The sequence below is a fragment of the Syngnathoides biaculeatus genome, chromosome 12, assembly GCF_019802595.1.
Source record: "Syngnathoides biaculeatus isolate LvHL_M chromosome 12, ASM1980259v1, whole genome shotgun sequence".
Taxonomy (NCBI): domain Eukaryota; kingdom Metazoa; phylum Chordata; class Actinopteri; order Syngnathiformes; family Syngnathidae; genus Syngnathoides; species Syngnathoides biaculeatus.
Genome location: NC_084651.1, coordinates 9,194,642 through 9,208,633, shown reverse-complemented (window position 1 = coordinate 9,208,633; position 13,992 = coordinate 9,194,642). Strand labels below are relative to the sequence as shown.

Sequence of the window (13,992 nt, the reverse complement as noted above, 5' to 3'; positions counted from 1 at the left end):
GACAAAAGGCTGGATGGCAGTTTGATTATTTATAGAGTTTAAGTGTTTTCTTGGCTTTCCGTGCCTTTTTTACAGCTTTCTTTACATGTTCAACACCTTTTCCCAGTGACAGTAGACATTTTTATTCGTATTTATTTATTTTATTTTATGATCTTATTTGTCGTAATTTTTTTGTATGTATGAATTTCTTGGGTTGTTGTCAAAATCTGGTGAAACTTTCAGATCAGTAGCACCTTTGGGGAAAAATAAAGCACTCGGTGGCAATAGCACGGTGGACACTCTCGCACGGTCTTTGAACGCAACAGCGGAAGTTAAGGAAAGTGGTTTTTTTTGGGTCAAGGAAAAGAAGCAAAGCGGACTACTCGAGATGGCGGCCACTGGGAGGCTTTGGCTGTTTTTCTGTTGTTAGCTATCGCATCGACAGCTTACAAGTCGCTAGTTGAGCTCAGGTCGACGGCAACACCTCGGACATGGAGTTGACACGTTTGAGCCATGTTGTAGTATTTTTATTCCTCTCGGACATTACGTCGGCCTACGGTAAGCGACCAGCTTTGCGTGACTGCGCATTTTAAAACTCGCACACGTTTGGGAAGTCTTTCTGGTTAGCAAGCCGGGACATGACTAATTCTCGGCATGTCGACGTGTGTATTCTTTTGTACGAAAAAAAAAAAAAAAATTACTGGGGATTATGGGACCGACCAATTCCTAGCAAACATGGACGTTGATAAGCTTTCGTATAAAAGTGTCATATTTATCACAGCTGTCAAATTCACGTTTTATTGGGACTTATTTAAGAGGTAAGCGGGCTTTATTGGAGGATTTTTATCCAGAAAATTAAATTGCATAATTTGAAACAGTCGTTGACTGGCCACTTATTTAACCCATGTTCAAAATAATAATTACGGCCTAGCACAATAATGCTAATACCCCCCCCCCCCCCCCCCGACATCGGAGTTTGAGTCGAAACACTGTTGTATACACAAACAAATTACTTCTGCTTTATAGTTTTTATTCTTACTCAAGGCTAACAATTCAAATTGGAGATGCTATTTGATATATTTTCCCCGCAGACATTCCCATGAATCGAAAAAAAGCCCAGTAGTCTCTTGTTGCTTTGGTATTTAATCGACAGGTGGTCAAGTCTGATCATAACGATAGAATAGGGAATTGAATTTGACTTCCGTCCGTCCACTGGTTTTCGGTACCGCTTCTTCTCACCTGGGTCACTATCCCTGCTATCTTCAGGCGAGAGACAGGGTAGACCCTGGACTGGTCGCCAACCAATTTCAGGATGCATATAAACGAACAACCATTCACACCAATGGAAAGTTTAGTTTTCAATTGGAATTTCAAGATAAAAGAATGTTTTCTAGATTGAAATAAGGCTGTAAATGAACAAAATGCGCAAAAGAATTCATTCTGTAGACATTTTCGACTGACGTCACACACCCTCCGATTTAGAACACAGGCGCCATTTTGGTTTGGTGACTTCAAGTAATTAAACGGTAACTAAGCAGGAATCATTTCAGAAAGGCGTATGAATGCGCGCGCACTGCTAGAGTATTGGTTGCTCAAACAAAAGTGGCTGTTGTATTGGCGTCTTTCTTTCGGCTGCCAACTGTGATCAAGAACCAGTGCGAGAAAATGGGGTGACAACTGTGGCTGTCTCGTATTAGCAGAGCCGATCAAGCAGCAAAGTCATTCCCTTATGTCCGAGTTTGCTCGGAGCATTTTGTTCTTGGTAGGTGTTGGATACCTTTTAGAATTTCACACCTACTTAGCATTAACTAAGTTCTGTGAAGGAGAAGTATTCTTTAGGCCCAAGGGCCTCCATAACTCGTGTGCGTGTGTGTGCGCGTGTGTGTGTGCGCATGCGTGCGTGCGCGCATGCAATGCAATGCAATGCATGTCTCCAAAATCTGTATTTTCTGTTTTCTTATGATAGGTTAGGAAAAACGAGTTACCGCACTGTTTCGGGAGTTGAGTTAAAAATGTAGCTGTGAAAGTGGAGAAAAAGGTGCAGGCTCCACTTGGGGCTCGTCCCGGGTGTACCTATCTCTCTCTACCTCTTGGTTAAAAAAAACAAAAAAAAGAAAATAATAATCACCCATTTCGTTGGTATAATAAACATAATTTAACACAGCGCTGACTGTTATCACGCGGTACACTAACCTTAGCGGTGGTGAGAGACAGGTTGCTTACAATGGATACCGCCGCATGATGAACGAAATTGATGAATTGGTTGTAAGCCTCCAACCTTTAGAATTCTTTAGTTGGTCCACTGTAAAAGCGTTTGTCAAGAAGAAGAGATAGTTCACGATGTCTGGATAGGTTACTGACGCGCACATTTGTGTGCTCCATTTGTGTTTCTCCAAGTCATCTGGGCCGACATTGTCGATCAAAGCACACTTCTTGTCGTAAACAGTTTCTTGAAACAACATCTAATGAGCACCGATAACTTTCCAAAGTCTTTTTAGCCATCATGCGTCGCTTTTAACAGTCGTCCGAACATTTGTGTAGCTCCAGTCTGTATGCAAAAGCAATAGAGTGAACAACAGCCCTTCAGTTGAGTGAACCCATCCAACGTTGCCAGGTGCCCCGTATGTGGTCACGTGGTCAAAAAGTCTATTGAGGATATAAACACAAATGAAATGAGGCTTAGATTGTAAGAACTGGATGATCGAGGAGCTCATGCTACTTTCTGTCGCAAATATGCCCACTAAGAAATGTCTGACCAAAACCTTAACTCTTTTGTAGAAAAATTCCCGGATGTTTCTTATTAGTTTTGATCAAAATGTGATGTTTAAGCAAGCTATTTTCAGATTTTTCAATGGCTGCTTCCACTCAAACCATCCCATTTTCTGGACCAAACCGAGAGGAAGCGCATCATCAGAATTGCTTTAAACTTCATAGACAACAAGAATCATAATAGTCACATCTTTATAGTTTTTAATTGTGTCCGCATCCCATGAAATGTGTGATTTTGGAGACTGAATTGGAGGACCATCATCATCATCAGAACCACAGTTTCCCTTTATACTCGAGTCCAATCCACAAGTGCAGTTTTGAAAATGTACTGCAGTACTCCTTCAAGTTGGGGTGTCACTATGGCAGGAATTGGCTAGGATGCTGCAGAGTGGAGTTTCCTCTGGATTTTTTGGGCCAATTCCGGTCGGCATTTTTACTTCCCTTACCGGAACAAAGCAATGGCTTCCGTGAAACAGTTTCTGCTAGAACAAATGGACCGAGGTGACCAGATGATACATTTCATTGTGCTGCAAAATCGGTAAAGAAGGCAGCAGCGTAGATGTTATGTGGAACCGTCACAAAGAGATGGTCTCTGTGGTATTTTATGCGCGGCAACAATTTTTGCCGTGTGGACGTCAGGAGACGCCAAGGGGCCGTGTGGGGCAATGCGTCGGTCACTTGATGCACTTGCATGGCTTCCCTTTATCTTCCTGTTTCAGAACCAGACATCGCCGCGGCACGTTTTACTGGCTCGACGCCAAGCTCAATCAATTCAAGGCACACACGGGGGATTGCAAGCAGGCACACCAGCGCAGTGTATTTTCAGGTCAAAGGTCACTCGCAGCTAAACCTATGACAGTGATATTACAGGAAATGAAATTAAACGCTGCGGTTGAACAGCTTTTTGGTGTGCTAACCTCACTGTTGTGGTTAAGCTCGTCTGGGCGTATATCTACCCCATCACAGGTTGTAACCCGTGTGTTTTATCTTTGGCAACGAAATGAAAGCACCAAAAGCAATCTTGCCGAAATGCGGACAGGGCCCTCACGACACGACACGCAGCACATCTTCAACTGCGCAGCAGCTCCCACTACGCTGATTGTAATGGACCTGTGGGAAGAAGTGGCTGCCTTCCTGGAACATTGTGTTGTTGATGGAATATGGTTTGTTTTTATTCAAGTCACATTTTTTGCTGAATTACCCATACACCATTTAACCGGCCGCCATTTAACCTCACCACCTAGCGCCTAGCAGTGTTGTAGACTCCGGAATACTCTCCGTTACTGTTTGTGTTTTTGTGTTTCACGGGCATTTCGGGACTCAAGTAAACAAGAGTGGACTTGCTAACCATCAGAGATCCTCCTTCTGACTTTTCTTCAACAACTCTCGCCAATTCGCTGAAGCTTTTTCCAGAGTTGGTAGTCGGCGCTCTCTTCAAAGCCTCGCGACGAAGAGACCGGCGATCCGGGATACAAGTCCAACTTCGAAAGTGAGGACATCGTCCAAAGCTCCCGACGAAAGTCTTTGGACGTTCTGCAGCTCTGTGCTTCACAGAGATTTGGCTTTGTAGACGAGTTCCTGATGCTGCTATCACGCTGCCCTGCTTCAACCGCAATCGTCGTGTCGCTGCGCTACGCCAACAAGCTTAATCGATACTCTTTTCACTTGAAAGATTTAAGAATTTTTTGAAATACTGGATTTGTTTATTCTTTTGTCTTTCTGCCATTGTCATCAATTTTTTAAACAAATAAACATTTTGCTTTTCTTATGGTGAACTAATGTGCAGGTTTTACTTTTTGGAAAAAAAAGTTGGATAAATGGAGTTTGCCTCGATGAAAAAAGAATAATATTCCACCGCCTTTCGTTTTCCGTGTTAGCATACAGGTAAGTGCCCATATATATGTATGTTTTATATGGGCACTTACCTGTATGCTACTAACACGGAAAACAAAGCGCGGTGGAATATGCTTTTATATCAACGAGGAATGGTGGATGGACGTTATAGAGCTCAGCACACACTGCAGCAATTTTCGTTAGCTACAACGACCGAACTTTAAAAAATAAGTTTGAACTAACCATTTACGAAGTGTCTTCAGCAGACAAGTCTCCGATCTCACTGCTCCTCCTTTGTGATTTCTGTCACATAGGGTAAAAGATCAAGGGGACTATACTGCACCTTTTTGACGCAGTCCTGAGTCTCATGATGTGTGTACGCCAGTTAGCCTAGTAGTCAGTCTGGGCTTGATGTGCTGTCGGTCGCGTCTTCAAAAAATGCAGTTCGAAACATAATGTCGTCCACATTGCGTATGTATGAGTAACAGAGCTCAGGGATTAAAAAAGGCCACCGTTCAAGGTAGCACAACGGCTGATGTCACGTGTTTTGGTGATAAATTAACAATGCTCACAGGCATGTTTTCGATATCCTGTACACGAAATTACACCGTTGCAGTTATTCAACATCGTTTGAAACACAGTTGGACTAAATGTTCGTTATGTGGACCAGGAGCCGCTTTACAAGTGGCACGTTATACGCCGCCACCTTGCCGATAAGTACTGTACATTGATTTCTATCTGTGGGGGGGGGAAAAAATCTTCCTTTTCGTTTGGCTTTCCTCCACTGTTTACTCATCTCACACTTTAGCATTGCTTATCTGTCCTGTATTTATGTTGTTCAAACGTTTCCTGTAGTTGTTCACCAGGTTTTCACACACTGCAAGAGGGATTTTGGCCCACTCCTCCACACAGATCTTCTGTAGATCAGACAGGTTTCTGGGCTGTTGCTGAGAAACCCCTGAGTTTCAGCTCCCTCCAAATTATTTCTGTTGGGTTTAGGTCTGGAGACTGGCTAGGCCACGCCAGAACCTTGATATGCTTCTTACGGAGCCACTCCTTGGTTTTCCTGGCTGTGTGCTTTTGGTCATTGTCATGTTGAAAGACTCAGCTATTGGATTTTTCTTTTTAGATTATCTCTCTCACAGTGGACATGCACCTACGATGAAAATTTCAGACCCCCTCCATGATTTCTAAGTGGGAGAACTTGCAATATAGCAGTGTGTTCAAATACTTATTTTCTTCACTGTGTATGGCTACATGTAGTTCTGGGCGTAGAGAGTGCGGTACATGAAAATTATGTGTTAACCACTTGGCCATCATGCTGTTCTAATCAAGAATGTGTGTTCAATATGTATCTCCTCAGTGGTGCCCCCAAGCAACGTGACTCTGCAGTGCGGCAACCTGGTCAACAAGGTGTCGTGGAACTACGACCGCCCGCCTGCGGGTCTGCGATTCCGGGTGGACCTTGGCCAGGTGTCCGGAGGGTGCGTCTTTGAGTAATAAAAAATTGCTACCACTGACTGGTATAGAGGTGTCACAAATAACCGATCAATTGGAAATTCATCATTTTATTAATGTATTAATAATCGATTAGTTCCCAAGAGCCATAGTTTTACCTGAAACTGTCCAAATCCTCTGCTTTTCGTCTTTCAATAGTAAATACTGTTTTTTTGGTTTTTTCGTTTTTTATATTTTCCTCTGTAAAAACGAATTATCTTTCGTGCTTGATCAAAATAAGATGTGAAGATATCTCTTTAGAATACAGTGGTACCTCGGTTTTCGAACGTCTTGGTTTTCGTACAAATCGGTTTTCGAACGAAAATTTAGAGATTTTTTTGCTCTGGTTTTCAAAGAAAAATCGGTATCCGAACACACCGACCAGCTGACTACGCAGATTTGTTATTGTGCTTTCAAACGCACCCCCGAAAAAAACCGTAAAAGACGTAACACGCGATGATGTGATGAGCCACTTCAAAAAAGATGGCAGAAACAAACATTACATACGTTCTTTGTGAAAAAAGGCCAAGACACCTCCACCGAAGACATTTCAAAGTGTTTTTTTGCATTGCTTTTTTCTTTTGTTCCATTAACCCTCTAGTTGAAAGTTATTTATTGATTTATTTGTACGCTATGTACTTTCTGTGCAAATAAACAATTTGGTCCTCCACCTCATTATTGCTTGTTTAAAGTTATTCTGCACTTTTGTCAATAAAAAAAGGTTTACAAGGCTGGGGGCCGAGTCGCTACTGATACGGCAGTGCACTCCCAGCCTAGCATACTGTACTAGGCTAAAGCATACATTTTAAGCAAAAAAAATAAATATATTTCTTAAATGATTTAATCGCATAAAGTATTTAAACTATACATATATTTCTACTATGGAGTTTATTATCAGAAAAAGCTAAAAAAAAAAATCTCAAACTGTCTTTTTTAGGCTCGGAACACATTATTTCAAACATGCTTTGGTTTTCGAACGTTTTGGTTTTCAACCAGCCTTCTGGAACGGATTGTGTTGTGAACCAAGGCACCACTGTATTTATTTTTAGCCATTGTATGAATGAACTGCTAACAACAGACAGTTGAACCTGAAGCAGCCAATATCAAATATACTTTATATCGAAACTAGTAACTCTTAACAATAGTCAGTACCCAAGAAGTAGCGCTTTAGCGGTTTTGCAAGAAAAAAAAAAAAAAAAAGTTGGAACTCAAGATCTTTTTTGTTGTCCTGTTTGGCTCTCAACTCAAACAAAATGGACAAGCTATACCGTATCCGTTTTCTGCCGGAACCATTTTATTGTCATATCAGAGTTTCTGGGCTTCCTCTGTGAATTAATTTTTATATATAAAATTGTTTATTGAGACTCGATCAGTCCGAACAGAACAGGATCTCTAGAGGAGGAAAAAAAAAAAAACAGACAAAAGACAAATCGCTAGTTATCATTACATGACAAAGTGTGTTATGATTTATTAAATAAATCTAAGAAGTCTATGGAGGACGCCTCAGAATAAGCAAAACACAATGGGATGCTATGTTGTGATTTGTCTTTCCCCAGAAATATTGATCCGGTGTGGGTGGAGCTTCCCGACCTCCAGGCGGACCTCTCCTTCCTGTCCGACCAGAGGAACGACTACGTCCTGACGGTGACCGCCGTTCTCTGGGAGGAGGAGTCAGAGGCCGTTCCCGCTGAAGGCATTTCCTTCAGCTACTTCATCGACTCTCCTGCCACTCAGAAATGTGAGATTGTTCACAAATACGAGCCCCGTTGGGCACCGAGCGGGATTTCCCAGATCAGGGCCGACGTATTTTATCAGGGGCTTCCAAAGCCGTGACCGCATCATCTGGGGGTTCACCATGTTCTGTAAAGACATAGTACTTTTTGTGTATGTAAACTTTTGACCTCAAAGAAAATATCACATTCCCTTTAAAAAAAAAAAAAAAAATCTCTATTATTGCGCCATTTAATAAAATTAGAAAATTTTGGTGATCGTGACTGCCCTGAAACAGGAGAGGTTTAGAAAGATTTGACGTCAGACAGCAAGACAAAAAAAATCAAATGTCTGTTTTTGCACGGTGGATGTAAACTTCTCGTGTCGTCTGTACAAGCAAAGTAAATACTGCAACAAAGAACCGGTTTGTTTTTTTTGTTCAGGTTCTTTGGATTTCCCGCCTGTGACTGTGTCGGAGCAAAAGGATAACATTGTCTCGGTCAGCTTCCAGCATCCGTGGCTCATGTACCACCATGGGCTTCCTCCCCGATTGGACTCCACAAGCAGGAAGAGGAGGAGACACGAGCAGCTGGACAAGCCTCTGCCCGTCTTCAAATACGACGTCACCCTCGGAAAGGTACGACTCCAAAGTCAGTGGTTCTCAAACTGGGTGGTGGTCTGTGAACCCTGTCTTAAATAAGTACATTGTATCATTTAAAAAAAAAAATGCATTGCCATATTTACATATAGCAACTGGCAATACTTTTTTTTTTTTTTTTTTAAACATCCAGCATCCAAAATCCCTCCACGAATAAACCAGGTTTCTTCTAGAACACAATTATTACAAAATTAAAAATTCCTACTTTTTTTTTTTTTTTTGACAACATCCACATTTTTTATAAGAATACAGTAAACCCCAGCATGGATGTTTCCTGGAGTTTGGGGCAAAAATGCCAATTCTTCAATTTCTTTTCGTTCTTATCGATTTGGCACCATCTAGTGCCAGGCGATAACGTGCCAAAGAGCTTTTGAAGCCCATTGGGGAGAAGAAAAGATTAAAGAGTAAAGAAGAAGAAAACAAGAAATGTGAAAATAGTTGTATTTTTAAGTATGATTTGTTGACGTGACTTTCTTCCTTAAACTTCAACTTTTAAAAAATATAGTTTATTTGCATAAAATTGAAATATCTCATCCAGAGATCTCATCCAAGTCACTTATTCTTGAAAAAAATACTTAATAATTTTCAGTACATAGAAAATTCATAGTAGATCTTATTTCTGATGGTGTTAGGGGATATACATACCGAAATTTCCGGCCAGCAAGCCCTGACTTTTTTCACACGCTTTCAACCCTGCGGTTTATGCGGCGATGTGGTTAATTTGTGCGTTTTTTACTAACGGCCGCAAGGGGGCACTCGAACAGAAAAGTTAAGAAGGAGACCGGTGGAATATGTGTACTGAGGAAGTGACTTTTACTGGCCCTGTTAGCGCTGCGCAAGCGTGTTACTGGCGTGTCTCAGCGATATTTACCGGTAAGTTTTACTTTAAACGGCTGCGTTAGCGCTAGCTTTAGAACTAGCATTAAACTCTTTCTGTGTGCCGTCTTGCTTTGCAAATATCTCGTGTTTCAATGTGGGCACGTGCGGCTTTTACACAGCAAATGGTATTTCCTTTTCAAATGGACTCGGTGAGGCTTGTAACCAGTTGCGCTCTGTAGGCCGGGAATTACGGTACTTGATTTATTAGGGGGAAAAGAAAATCTCTCATGTAAGGGATTCCTGAACTCGAAAAAGTTGGAGGACCCCCCACCCCCCACCCCACAAAAGTGGTTACATCTCCCTACAAGCTGCTTTACTCAACTACAGAATCAGTTCACCCACCTGCAGTGCACCGAGGAAGTGTGCGAGCACAAGCTGCCCGCGGACGCCGTCCTGCGGGAGCACTGCGCCGTCGTCAGGGGGGAGCTGGAGAGGATCGCCGTTCGCGGCACGCAGGAATACTGCGCTCACCCCGTGCAGGGAAACAGTTGAGTAGCATCCATTTGAATAGCATCAAAATGTTTGATAAGAATTAAACTGCATGTTTTTTTTGTGAGTGGTGGCACATAAATGCATATTGGCAAAAAAAAAAGATATAATAATGTGGGTTTCCATAACCTTCAAAAGCACAGCTTCTGTTCTGTAACTACACTTTAAACCCCCCGTTTATTGCTGTATTATCTTGGGCGGCACGAGTTTGCATTGGCCTCACAGTTCAGAGGTCTCTGGTTCAATCCCAGACCCGCCTGTGTGAAGTTTGCATGTTCTCCCCGTGCCTCTGTGGGTTTCCTCCCACATCCCAAAAACATGAAACATTAATCGGACACTCTAAATTGCCCCTAGGTGGGATTGTGAGTGGGGCTTGCGATTGGGTGGCAACCAGTTTGGCTTTCTGCCCGTTGACAGCTGGGATGGGCTCCGGCACTCCCTGTGACCCTTGTGAGGATAATCGGCTAAGAAAACGGATGGAATTTATTTATCTCAATTTGTTCGAAACAATCCATATTTTTGGAATTTCTACTTATGTAGTACCAGAACATGTCTGACAGGTGAGGAGCAAAATCTGCACAGCAACAAGTGACGCTTGCTTGGACGAGGTGTTTTAAAGTTTTGCTTTCCTCCACTATTGATACCCCCTCTTGCCTCCTGCCCGTTGACAGCTGGGTTAGGCTCCACCACTCCCTGCGACCCTCGTGAGGATAAGCGGCAAAGAAAATGGATGGATGTATTATTTTGTTTTTGTTAAAGACTGTGTTGTTTAGCTTGAATTAAAAGCAAAACAAAATGTGTTTTTTTTTGGGGGGGGGGATTCTGGGAACAGGTGATAAACATGTCAGTTGGGGAAAAAGGCTTTTAACATGGAGATATTCATGCAATTTTTTATTTATTTATTTTACATTTTGTGTGTGTGTTTTGTTTTAGGATACTGGGTCATCCTTGTGGTGTTACTGATCGCACTGATTCTGATCGCAGTCTGCACCACCCTCTTCATGGTCTGGTGGAAAAAGACCAAACCCTCGTCCGATCTGCCACCCTCCCTGGTGTGCTGATTTCCCCTCACACGCGTGATGTCAATTTTATGCCTTTATTTAAAAGTTTTGACCCTCTTGCGCCTCGCAGCGTTTCGATGGAAGTGTTGAGGAGTTGAAGGGAGCGCCCCTGACGGTTTCCAACTCGTCCGCGCCGCTGCTGTTTGAGGAGCAGCCTCCCTCGACCGGCGAGGCGGAGCAGCCTCCCTCGACCGGCGAGGCGGAGCAGCCCCACCTGTCCTGCGAGGCGGAGCCGTCCGGCGAGGATGAGGTGGGTGACGCGGAGGAGGAAAATCCGCAGGCGTACGTCGGAAGCGAGGACATCGAGGAAGACGACGGCAAAGAGACTTTGGACAATGATCCGTACGAGAGACGCAACGTCGTCGTCAGGCTGTCGCTGGACGAGGACGTGGAGGGCTACCGTGGCTGAAGGTTTGACTTTTTTTAAAAAAAAGGGAATTTTTATTTGATTAGGACCTTTGTGTAACTTATGGTATATCGTGAGCATTACTACTGCTCCAGTCCCCTCAAAGAAAACTCAAGAGTACTCGTGGGGGTTAAGGTCCAAGCCATGACCTTCATTTGCGAAAATTTGCCATGCACCAATATTGGTGCTTCCCAACTCGTTAAAGCAAAAATAACAATTAGCATTAAGCCACGCAAACTTTCTGCGCAATTTACACATTAACTGAGCTTGAATATACAAACGCTAAGACTGACAACAATTGATTTATGTAAGAAATATTGCGTATCGAACTTCAAAGTAAAATATAGCCGAACTGTACTTTTTATTTAAACTTCGCTTCACAAATCACTACTACAGTCTCAAATGTATAGTTTGTATCTCAAACTCTGATCTTAGAATACTTTATATATTTCACACTCCAGCTAGAACAACGCCTTTAAAAATATAATTTCCAGATGATTTGATTTTGAAAGCGCGAGGATGCTTGCTTGTGTGTCGCCGCCGGGCACCTTCTTATGAGTCTTTTTAAATATTGCGCATACAGAGAACGTTGCAAATGACTATCGTTAGTCGGCCACTTCATTAGCCGTCAGCCTGCGGGCGACGACGGCGCCTCCTCCGAACACAACCGGGCACTTCTTAAAAACACCACTTAGTCCTACCTTCTTATGAGCCTTTTTTTAAAAAATATTCCGCATACAGAGAGCATTGCAAATGACTATCGTTAGCCGGCCACTTCATTAGCCCTCAGCCTGTGACACAACACACTTGCCATCTACGCGGCCGCCTTTTCGATAGGTAATTAAAGGTGTCATCTGGATCATTTTGATCCATTTGTTCCACGGTTTTGTTTTTTTTAATGCTCCGGTCCTTGTTGTGGAAAGGAAAATAAAAATCGGCTACCGGAAATGTCCAAAAAGTGCCCGAGGAATCTCGACCCAGCGGCTCCGATTCCGGCTGCAGCGACACCTCTGACTTGGAGAGGGAGTGCAGCACGTTTACAAAACCGCACGCGGAGAGAGCCGCAACGACGTACGTCTGCACTGTTGCCACACGCGTGGGTGTAAAGAGGCCTTCAGGTCCTCCGGTCCAAGTCATTTTGCGAATGGGCCTTGGCAAAGGTGAACGTCATTTGGGATTCTGAACTGCAATCCCAAGAATGAAGAGATGCGTAGTACAACTTGAATCACGTAAAACTACCCCAGACTGCAGAGGGGACGGGAAACTGGTTACAACACTTTTTGTAGGTTATTAAGGTGAATGTCTTTAAAATATTGAAGAAGTAGTGCAGGGATGCTCACCTAGCTGGTGGCAAGCAGCTCGTTAGTTCAAATTAGCGAAATACACTATCATGTATGATTTGTTCAATTTTGATTTCCAATGTGCTCTTAAATGACGACTGCACATATTTACACAATTCACATGTAGTTACAAAAAATGCAAACATTTCATAGCAAAGGGAATGAAAGTATTTTCATTTTCGGTTGCAGCAATTCCTGCACTACACTGTGTGTATGTGGCAAGCGCGTGCCGACAACTTCACTGAGAACGTCCGTGCCGCTTTTCAGAATCTTCGGCTAATCCAAGCATCCAACAACTGCGCTTCCATTGCGGATCTGCGATGATAGGGAGGGGGGTGGGGGTGGGGGGGTTCATGCACCCCTTGGGCGGCATTGTCAGGTGTTAGCTGTCGTCTGAAAGTGGCTTTTGATCCTCAGCCAGCCGGGCTGGTCAAGTCCTGGGTGGAGAAACTTGAGTGGCAGGCCTCCTGATGATGTAAATAATTTTTGTACTTTGAGTCTTTTAAAAAAAAAAAAAAAAAAAGGCTACTAGTTAAAAGTGTTTCCTTCCACATATTTACGTACCACTTGTTGGCCATTTGTGACAAGTGGCAGTGTCATTTGATGGCACGCGCGGCTGCAGCTATACTTTGCACGTGTTTTGTTTGAGGGTTTTGAACTCTTGCAGCTTAATCTCGGCTATGACACACCGGCACAGGCACAGACATGCGCGCACACAGCAGACTGGAGTCACTCAAAGTACTTTTGCAGTCGTCCTGGCCCTGCACTTCCCTTTTGTCAATTACTAATGGTATTTGCACTTTGATTATCGGGCTGCTAAGAATTGTACTTAAAAAAAAAAAAAAAATGAAATCCCTTCTTGGTTTCAGTACTTTATTGGAGGGGACAAAAAGAAATCCTTCGCATTAGGCCGACGCTTCTTTGCCTTTTCAGGCAAATTTTGAACGGGCAAAAAAATGTGATTGAATCAACTGCTGCTGTTGTGTAATTCCGACACGTTAACGTGTTTTACTACATCTTCATTATCCCCTATCGAGCCATTTTTTTGTCGTCCAAGGACCATACAAAAAAACAACCTAATATATCTGACAGCATGCTGATATAATATACACTGGATTGTGAGATTGAGTTTTTGTATTGCAGGCCACGTTACGTCCATGTGGGCACTATCCTAGTTCCGACTTGCCACTACTTCAGTTATCTGTCAATGTAGTATCGCCTTGCTGTCTCTGTGACTTCTCTTTGCTGTTATGTGCCATTTTTGTTTCAATAAATGCCTCAACGGGGTGGATGAGGAAAAGCCAAAGTCACACTTTTTGTGTTTGTCATTTGATATTGTTCGAGTTCATTTGCCGTCTTAAGTCATTAGCA

The 13,992-nt window shown here is 43.0% G+C and overlaps 1 protein-coding gene across 1 annotated transcript; it reads left to right on the top strand.

Moving 5' to 3' along the window:
- Positions 1–288: 288 nt before the first annotated feature.
- On the top strand, positions 289–13,931 carry ifngr1l (interferon gamma receptor 1-like). Its single transcript, XM_061837192.1, has 7 exons — positions 289–537; positions 5,945–6,065; positions 7,635–7,816; positions 8,232–8,425; positions 9,653–9,812; positions 10,748–10,866; positions 10,946–13,931. Exons 1-7 carry the CDS (start codon positions 471–473, stop codon positions 11,282–11,284), a joined length of 1,182 nt encoding a protein of 393 aa, XP_061693176.1. The 5' UTR covers positions 289–470; the 3' UTR covers positions 11,285–13,931.
- The last annotated feature ends 61 nt before the right edge of the window (positions 13,932–13,992 follow it).